This window comes from Acanthisitta chloris, unplaced genomic scaffold, assembly GCF_000695815.1.
Source record: "Acanthisitta chloris isolate BGI_N310 unplaced genomic scaffold, ASM69581v1 scaffold9122, whole genome shotgun sequence".
Classification (NCBI taxonomy): domain Eukaryota; kingdom Metazoa; phylum Chordata; class Aves; order Passeriformes; family Acanthisittidae; genus Acanthisitta; species Acanthisitta chloris.
This window is the reverse complement of record NW_008659878.1, coordinates 72,059-82,451: the sequence shown is the minus strand read 5'-3', so window position 1 is coordinate 82,451 and position 10,393 is coordinate 72,059. Positions and strand designations below refer to the sequence as shown.

General features: G+C 38.3%; 1 protein-coding gene across 1 annotated transcript in view; it reads right to left on the bottom strand.

The window, feature by feature from the left end:
- The window catches only part of MYO1B (myosin IB), a 90,473-nt gene that overhangs the window by 8,713 nt on the left and 71,367 nt on the right, over positions 1-10,393 (bottom strand). The window contains exons 18-23 of the mRNA XM_009069576.1: positions 9,335-9,428; positions 8,728-8,877; positions 6,576-6,644; positions 4,854-4,940; positions 4,463-4,549; positions 1,173-1,259 (exon numbers count right to left, since the gene is read on the bottom strand). Of these exons, the coding sequence (XP_009067824.1) occupies positions 1,173-1,259; positions 4,463-4,549; positions 4,854-4,940; positions 6,576-6,644; positions 8,728-8,877; positions 9,335-9,428 (574 nt within the window). The remainder of the gene's footprint in view (positions 1-1,172; positions 1,260-4,462; positions 4,550-4,853; positions 4,941-6,575; positions 6,645-8,727; positions 8,878-9,334; positions 9,429-10,393) is intronic.

Here is a 10,393-nt window from a genome sequence, read left to right as displayed (position 1 = left end):
GCTGTAATGTTCCTTAAAGGTTTTGGATACATCGGTTTTCATTTAAATGTTGCTGTTTGATATAAAACAGCCTCTGAGTTCTCAAGAGGGACATATTCTCATTTTTAAAATCATAAAAACAGACCCACTTTGGCAGCAGTACCTAAAGTGTGATTCTGATCTGCAGAATGACTTCTTAAAATGGCTCCTTGTATTTTCCAATTCTGATTTCCATGTATGTGTTGTAATGGATTTTTTTAATATATATACAAATGAACGGGTATTATATATAGTTGTATGTTTTCTATCTATTTTCCTGTTTCATTATCATTAGGGTGAGTATGAGAACATGAGAGCTGAACTTTACTCTGCATCAAATTGTTCCTTTTATTCTTATGTAGTCTGCAATATCACTATTAGCAGCAGTCACTCCCAGCCAAACAAAACTGTTTCAGATTTCTGCAGCTCTTCAGGGCTGCATCTGTGAAACTCTGTTATCTAACTCATTTGGGCACAGACCTGAAAATCTCAAGATGCCATTTTCATAGTCTATTTACAGAGCAGAACTACATTTTTCCAGATTACAGATGTGTTTTCTTTTGCCAACCAGTCCTTGAAAGCAAGGGACAGAAAACAAAAGACTTTCGTACATCTCAGTTTTTCTGGGAGTTCATGGCTGTCACAAGCCACAGCTAACTGCATGCAGTGCCATGCCCTAAAAAAGGCTGCTGGATGCAACAGAACATGATCATTGGCTTTACACTGTGCCCTTGACACTAGGGTCAGGTGAGCACAGTGAGAGTCAGACAACTCCACCCTACTTCCCATTCAAACAAGAAGAGGTCACAACAAGAAAATACATCCCTGTAATCTTTCCAGATAGGATCTTTGCCAAGGTAGGTCAGATTTTTAAGTCATCAAGTGTAATTGAATCACTTTAATTTGACATTTGTCTTTCACCTGAAAATTGCAATTCCTGATAGGACAAAAAACATGCAGTGCCTCAATGTTGCTGGAAATGAGGCATTTTCAGCTCAGGAATTTTTCAGCCAAGCCCATGACAAAATTAAACAATGTAATACTGTGCAAAAAAGCATCCCTGCTATGGAGCCCACACAACTGCTTGTTTAATAAGTGTTAGTATGATGCTTTGCTGAGTTGATGTGGACAGATGGGAGCATTTGAGAAAGTACCTTCAGACCAAGCCAGTAAGCCCAAATGACTGCAACAGCATGCTTACGCGTAGCCTCCTCCTTCAAGCGTTTCAACTCCCTTCGAGCCTAAAAGGTTTAGATAGTGAACAAAAGAGACAGCCCTATTGTTGTGGTTTAACCTCAGCCAGCAGCCAAGAACCACATAGCTGCTCACACTCCCTCCTCCCCTCTTTCCCCCCAACCCGGGGGAATGGGGAGGAGAAAATAATGTATGTAGATTGAGATAAGAAAAGTTTAATCATAAAGAGCAGAACGAGTTAAAATGCTAATGGATAATAAAAAGAAAGTGAAAGGAAAAAAACCCCAAAACAACATCAGTGATGCACAACACAATTGCTCACCAGCCATGGACCAACGCAACCCTGTTCCTCTCCCCAGACTGGTCCCTTCCTGCTTATATACTAAGCATGACATTCTATGGTGTGGAATATCCCTTTGGCTGGTTCAGGTCACTTGTCCTGGCTATGCTCCCCCCCAGTTTTTTGTGTACCTTCTCACTGGCAGAGCATGAGACACAAGAAAGCAAATGTCCTTGATTTAGGATAAACACAACTTAGCAGAAACCAAAACACCTGTATGCTATCAACAGTATTCTCACTCTGAATCCAAACACCACACTATACTAGCTACTGACAGAAAAAAAAAAGAAATTAACTTCATCCCGGCTGAAACCAGCACACCGATGCAGACAGCACAACCACCAGGAAACAGCCTCTCCCAAACACAGCAGCCAACTTACAACCAGGAGATAAAAAGGTGGAAGAGCAGCATTTAACCTTTAACACCCAGTGTCAGTGTGAATCCACAGAGGAGGTCAAAAAAGCCTCTACTGCTGCTTAAGTGGCATGTACAGGTAAGGATTTTGTCAGCCCCATTATTCGCTATCAGCATTTCCTCCTCTTCTGTGCACATCTTGCAATGAGTTGTAAATATCCCATAAATTGATTCTAATTAGAGAGCATTGCCTGCAGTTGCGTATGATGTGTATGAAAATCAAGACTTACTAAAATCTCACTATCTAGTCATTTATTCCACTGGCAAGGGCCTGGGCAGAACTGAATCAGCTCTGAAACTATATATGTCATGATGACTTTCCAGCATTGTAATGGCAACTTTTATTCTGGAGGTTATTTTGTGTTTTGATCATGTAAAAAACAATTCTCCAGCCTGGTAAATTATGTCTGTCTGTGGAATTAAGGGGTAAAGCCCCCAGACTTTGTGCCTTCCTCATGTACAAAGAGATAGGCACCTACCTACCTTCCATCAATCATTCCATTTTAGGAAAGCAATTTGCAAAGTATTCTAACCACAGAGGCATGTGTGGGCAACTCAACAGAATGCTGCATTTTAGGATACCAGTGCATTTGTTATTCAGCTATCTGATGACAACATTCAAGTAAAAGGAAAAGTTCCAGTATTTTAGGGTCAGTCACAACAGCTCTAGCCATATATCTGCACTTGTCAAGATATTAGTTATCAGACTTCTGCAGCAGCAGTTCCAACCTGTGCCAGTTACGCTCTTCTGGTGCAGCTGGAAAGGTTAATGTGCATTAGATACAGACTCAAAGAAAATGTTTTCACTCGTCCGCATGGAAGAAAAGCTCCTACTGCACAAAATGCAAGAGCAAGAACTACGCAAAGCTAAGTAGTTGTCCACCATGTGAAAAGGAAGGAAACTGAGTACTTGATGTTTTATCTTGTTTTATTTTATTTTTGGTAAAGCAAGTGATTACTAATGATAACTTTTCGAAACTTTTGTTCTAAATTTTCCCCCGGGATTAGATAAAACATCACACCAATAAAACATTGTCTCTTATCAGAGACTGTAATTCTTTTTCTAATATTAATTTAATTTAGATTATCTTTAGATATATTATTATAGTTAGATTATTTATATTTAAGGAATAAGGAGAAAATCTGTCATTAAATTCCCATGAGCCAACTGATAAAAGTACTAAACCATGCTAAAAATTATCCAAATCTACCAAACATTTAAATGAGGAGCTTTAACACAGTTAACACTATTGCATCCACCTTCTGGTTGTACCTTTTGATTCTAATGAACACCTTATACCTAAGAAAATAAATATCACTTCTGCAGTACTGAGGAAGTTTTTGATGAAAGGAACTCTGGTTAAAAATAAAGTAAATTGTCAATATTATTGCACTTAAACACATGCAGAGGAAACTGCATGTTTGTCACATTGTATGGTTACCTAATATCAAGCTAGATCTGAAACCCTGTACAAGTTTGTTTGGATTCCCAGGGCTGCCATTTCACTATAAATCTCATAGATTTATATCAAAAATAGCAAAGGTCAAACTCAACATTGTACTCCAGATGTAATTTGAGCACATTTCTCCATTCTGCTGGCAAGGTGTTCTGACAACACCCTCCCCCCAACTCAAACAATAACTGAAAAATGTGTTAAACTTCATGTATTTACTGAATATGGTTTTCAACTAAATCAGGAGTTTAATAATTGAAACCAATACATTTTTGGCCTCTAGTGAACAGCATTTCAAATGTTCACATAACCCACAACTACAGGCTGGGGATTAGCAAGAATCTTTCAGTGGGACTTTGCTTCTGAAAACAAACAGCTGATGCTGGAATTCCTGGGATTTTTCTAGGGCTGTAAGTTTAGAATTGCAAACTAACATCATTTTCTGCTAAAAGATCAGCTCATAAATCTGTGCTTTACTTGTACTTACTGAAATTTTCTTACTGATTCAAATCACAGCCAGAGAATCAATGAAACCAATTTAACCTAAAATTTAATAGTGTTGGTTTGAACTTCTAGGTGAAGACTGTCCAGGGTGCAGACCTTACAGCCTGGTGAAAATCTCAATTGGATCAGTAACAGTGTCACTGAAAGCACTTGCTAGGGGTGTAGGGGGGAACACACCATAAAACCCCAACCTTCTCTCCCCCCACAGACCATGCTTTGCATATTTACATGTAGTTCAAACCATTTCCTAATTTGAGAATATTGTAGTCTAGTCACTTTTAATCTAATATAATGGCTTGCTAGTGCAAATCACTACTTGGTTGCCATGCAAAGAATTTCCTCCTCTACAAAAAACTGGCATACAGAATGCTGTCAGATTTATTAAGTCTGGCATGAATGGAAATGGAACAAATAGATGATCATGCTCTATTATTTTGGAGTCAATTGTATTAGTCATTAATTCTCACTATTTACTACTGATTAAATGTTGATAATGTTGGGTAATGGAGGGGGATATGTGACATATGCATGAAGTACCTTATATCCAAGCCAGTAAGCCCAAATAACAGCAACAGCAAGTATATTTCTAGCCTCCTCTTTCAGTCGTCTCAGTTCCCTTCGTGCCTGTGATGTATTTGAAAATGGGATATAGAAAAGCTTAGGAAAGAAAAGGTTACTGCAAGTTCCCATTGGTGTGGGAAGAAAAGAAAGAAAGAAAGCAGTCACTACAAACAGCAATATTAAAGCGTGTCCCAGCTTCCCAGATTGCACCAGCTAAAACATGTTAGCAGCAAAGAGAAACCAAAAAAACCCAAACAGTTTAAGCAGTAAAAGCAGTCTAAGCCACTGAAAAATATTCACAAAAAACTATCCTGAAGGGCCTTCTTCATTCTGTGTAGAAGTGCACAATTTGTTGCCATTTTCCTACCTGGGTACCATGCCAATAAGCAGCAATGACCGTGGCAGCCTCGTTACAACGTTTCTGGTGCTTGAGCTCCCGAAGAAGTTTCCGAGCCTGGAAACAATTGAAAACATTATTTTACTAACTAATTTTTTTATGATTTTAAACTGCAACCTGCAAATCTAGACAAAACCAAGAAACAATGCCTCCAAATCCCCAAATAAGTTCACAAATGCTACACAGCCTAACATGTCCCAGAGAGGGTTCTGTGCACACATGAGAGCTTGGGATTGGCAGTTCAGGGGAGCTTAGGTCAATGTTTAGTTTTCTGCCCTTTTCCCCTGAGATACCAATATGTCTGTTTGCTCAATGGCCACAAGACTTTTTCTGCACACAGTAAATGTCTTATCCATTTAGATTGCAATAAAGAATAAATCACTATTAAATTGCCTGACTTTGGGGCATACTAAAGGCCGTTGTCACATCAAGATTTCATGCACAGTAATGCTACTGCAAAAGAGCTTATTCTCCCATGGCAAACAAAACCATAACTTGAGATGACGCTTTTAACCTGGTTTTCTTCAAATAATGCTCATGGGAAAAGATAGCACATCAATAGTCAGGCTGAAAGGGTATTTTTAACTCATTTAAACAAAATAAAGACAAAATCAAGAAAAATATCCAAATCAAATTATGTTAGCTTATTGCTGCCAAACTTTAAAGCCTTCTGGGCAGGAGAGAGCTGTTTACACTAATAGCTACTAACTGCAGCCCCTTCCTTCCCTGTCCAACAGGAAGGGACCTGACTCCAGAAGTAAAGGAACTTCTCTCTTCCCTAAATAGAGGGGAAAGCCACCTTTAGCAGGGTGGTGAAAGGTTAATAAGAAAACAGAGGAGCCCAGGGTCATTTTTTCTGAAGCTGGACAGCAGTAGCTGCTTTAAGCAGTATGGCTGCTTTCATTTGAGCTGCTAACCTCAGTTTCACCTCTTATTACAGCATCACTCCTTAAATCTCTACTATGGCTGCAAGATTATCCCTTCACAAAGTACAAACCTCTCAGAGAAGAAGCAAAGTTGTGGCAAATTGAGGCAGAGGACAAGCCAACAGCAATAAACTACCTGCTCAACACAGGTACATTTTCACTCCTCTGCTTAGCAGACAGTGAAGAATTGAAGTCTTAACTCAAGTAACATACTGCCCAGGCAACCCAAACTCTTTGTTCTAAGTCTGCTTTCATTTTTTATCATTCTCTGAGAATCCTGTTAACTCTAAAATAACTGTCAGCCATAATTTATTTCTTTTGAATCAGTCCAACTCTACAGTTTTCATAAGCCCAGTGGCAGAGTCTCAGAGCATCCTGCTCTAGAGCTGCTGGGCTGCCTGATTAGTGTGTACCTAGGTCTGCTCTGATAATCAGACTCACTCATTCACACTCCAGCCCATGCAAAGAGACCTCCTTTCTCCAAATCCTTTAGCAGAAGATGCCTCAAGGATAACCCAGTAGCTTAGTGTGGTCCCAGCTTTCCACTTGCATTGTTTGCAGGGATTTATAGTGCAGGCAGCATATGGAAATGTCCCAAACTCACCTCTTCTACAACAAACTTGAGTGTTTAACAATGGCTGTGGCACAGCCACACCTCTGTGGATAGAAGGCATGAAAGTCAGGAGGCTCAGTCTGCTTGAAATGAGCTTTCTGACCTGCTCCTTTCCTCACCATACAGAGATAGCTGCAGTAACAGGAAACTCACCTTCCATCCTCTGATGAACGACTGTACTAGAATAGCTGCACTCTTTGTCTTCTGATACTTTTTTTGTTGCTGTATTGGAAATAAATACGTGATGCTTACAACAGAGTATTTCAACTGTAAAATACTCTATAATAAACCTTTCATTACTAACATTTGACAATATGCTTGAGGATACAAGCATTAAATATAAAAAAATTGAACAATTTTGGACCAAACAGATCAGAGTGTAGATTCTGTGTCCAATCCGAGGGGAAACAAAGCACATCAACACTGCTGCATGGACAATGTCAGTCTCTGTTTACAGAAACACTAAGTTCATGGTCAGCAGCACAAATGCAGATTAAATGCTAGCAGTAACAGCTTTACTTGTTTTTCCCACCAACAGAGCAGCATACAAACCATCACAAGTGCTCAGGTTTGTTGGCTAAGCTTTTTATCACCTTTTCATAAGACTTGCACTGTTACTATTACCCTCAGTCCCTTTAATGATACCAAATGCTGATAACTTTGGGACAGGAAAAAACCAAAACCATGGATTCCTGAATAAGGTGTTTGAGTATTATTCAAGGATGCCAGTTTGAACAACATAATTCCTAGAGAGATGAGCATTTTCCTTCTAAAAACTCAGTTCCCCAGTAGCCCAGTGGTTAGTAAGTTGATAGGCTTTCCAACAAGGCTTTTAGGCTTGACGCTCAGTCCAGTCCACTCAATGACAGTGAACATCTCTGTGAGAAAGCTAGAGAGAATCTCCTCTAGGCCATGCCTTGCAAGGGAACAGACAGGCGAGTGTCTGCAGATCCTTAAACCCAGCACAAGGAATGGTCAAAAAAACTTTACTCATGCAAGAGATTTCTTATGAAACCTTCCAAATCACAATGACTAACAGCCATGCTGGGCTGGGAGAATGCTGCCTGCCATCTACATGAAGAGAGTGAGGAAATATCTCTATCACTACCCATAAATAATCAGACAACTGCTGCTATGGTTCACCAGTGACCAAATAAAGATTTAACAATTAAGAAATCAACAGTTATGTGAACTGGGTCATGTATTTGTTTTCATTTCTTTATATTTAAGGTTGTGTCAATCTAGCTGCAGTAGTTCCATGTTAAATTCATTAAACTGCATGAGATCACAAAGAAGTCACAAGGGCACAATGCAATTCTGTAGTGATGCTGTGTGTGGAAACAGTGTATTTAATCACAGAAGTTCTGAGAGATTAATTTTTACAGTAAAAAAAGCATTTATTCATACTTTGTCCAAATTATCTATACTTCCCTCTAATTACCCAAGAGAAGCAAAGCAAACACTAAGGGCTTTCGAGATGACAAACAGAAGTGCTTGTCAACTCTGCAACTTGCAGCTTAAGAAGACTTTCTTTCCATATCATATATTTTAGCAAGCTTTCTGATATGCTTGTCCTATTCTCTAACAAAACGCAGATAAGATGTTAAAGAAGGGTTTTAAAATTTTAAACCAATCTTTTTTCATCATATAAATCCACGTTACTTACTAACTGACAAAAAGACAATAAAGGGTCATATAACAGGACTGTTCAGTTCATGACACAGAATACCCAGACCACAGATTTGAAACTGCTTTAGAACTGTATCAATAATGATACTGAATTATGAGTCTTATGAGTTATAATTAAAATAAATCCCTGGGATCCTCCCAGGCAGCATTCTTCAGCCTCAAATGCAAATGTTCCAAATAAGGCAAAAATACAAAAAGCCTTAGGAATGACAGAATTCCACAGAACTGCACATGTATATTACTGCACATTTTTTACACATTAACCATATGTTCTGAAAGCACTGTAAGTGCCAGGCAGCACAGCATTTTAGCTGAATGAAAAAGACTTTTCCCAGCTGGGCCACAAAATCCTGCTCTCCCAGAGCTAAAGGACTCTGGTGAGCTTTTGAATATTTAAGAGCAAGCACAATGTAAAGACTTAATAGCAGCCTGTAGAAACTAAGTTATCTTTATTCACACTATAGGTACTTATGTGCTGACAAAGTTGAATACTTTCAACATCTCTCCATACATATCAAGGAAAAATATCATTCTATGAAATACCACATTGAGGTTATAAGAGGAAATGCATCAAACAACGAGAAGAACCCCTCATGTAATAAGGATAGTATCTTACTGCATATCTCCTGTACCAGGAAGCAACCACAATCTGGCTTTGTTTCATTAACAAGAAGCGAGTACGGCACTTCCAACCTCGATAAATCTTCTTAATTAGAGTAGCCAAGTCCTCCAACTGCCTCTTTCTCAGATCTTCTAGCTTGAAGAGCTGGGGGTGGAGGGTTTAGGGGTTTGTTTGACATTGGAAGAAAAACAGCAGGAAAGAAGTGGCAAGAAAAAAAAGATCCATAAGCACAGCTATCGTAAGAGAAATCTCTTCTTTATTCAAGTCCCACCTCAGACACATTTTGGTTTATTTCTCTCCAAAGCTACAGGCAGATACACCAACAAGATTTGTAGCATATGCACTGTCACAAGTCAGTGCATAAGAGTTTGCTAAACTCAGGCCAACAGCTATTGTAGAGTTTCGTCTCACACCAATTTTAATGGGTCTAACATTAATAAGTGCCTTTTTAAAAGGGCCTTTTTTAATGCTACGTTCACAGCAATATATCAAAGCACTGTGTCTAGAAAAATCTGTAGGAACCAGGTGGTGAATGATGCAGCTCATAACAGGCTATCCTCATGAGGGTGGCTTAATTTTGCGGAAGGCATTTTTCACTTACTGTTCTTGGGTTGCGGATGAATATCTTTGATCTACCAAAGGAAAATTCCTCTTCAGAGATTTCCAATTCATTAAACAGCACCTCTACTCCAGCCCTAAGAAGGAGTAAATGAGCTTAACAAACATGACCCCCAGCTCTAAAACTTCTTAGTTTACATACTCACAGCTTAATTTATGGAAAGTATATGAAAGCATATTTTAAACTCTTAAATAGTGCTTGACATAAGAAGATTGAAAATTCAAGTAATTTACTCACTAGTTACTTAGCTAAAGGCAAGAATAATCACTGTAAAGATTCGGAATAATTTGATGAAAAAAGAGCAATTTTTATTCTGCAGCATCAGCAATGGCCTATTTTGTCCTCTTACATCTATAATTATTTTGCTAAAAAAAAAAAGAAAGGCAAAAGGAAGAGCTCACACTAATGTCAAAATGTGAAACAGACTGACAAGTTTGATACATGTTAATGTTCTATTCTCTAACCAACTGCCTTTTATAAAATGTCAACAAAAAAAGAAGGGAGAGGAATTGTGCAGATCTTTCTGAGGATTATTACAGTGCTGTTGTTATCAATACTACACTTCCATCAATATCTTGATAACCTAAAGATTTCCAAACAAAGATCTGAATTGTAGCTAAAGATGTTAATCTAATTGTGCCTTAGATGTTTCTCTAAAGATGTTAATGTATAATTTCTTCTATTATGAAAGAAATTTAAATAATGCTATTGGTGGCCACATATATCAATCAAGAATCAAGAGAAGCTCATTTACCCACCCCAGACATTTTTTGCAAAAATACAAGCGCATACCATGAAATTTTAAATTATATATTTAATACAATTGATTTGCAAGAGGTATTATGTAATAGTTGTTCTCCAATCATTATGTAAAATTATTCTTGAAAGGACAGAGGAAGATTGCATGACTGTACTCAAAGAAATGAGTGTTCCTAGTCTTTGGAAGTTGGTTATTAAAGATAAATGCCCTCCTTATCATTCTGGAGCTCCTACTAATTTTGATTCCACTCCAGTATCTCTCTCTCTCATCCTTTCTTTCAG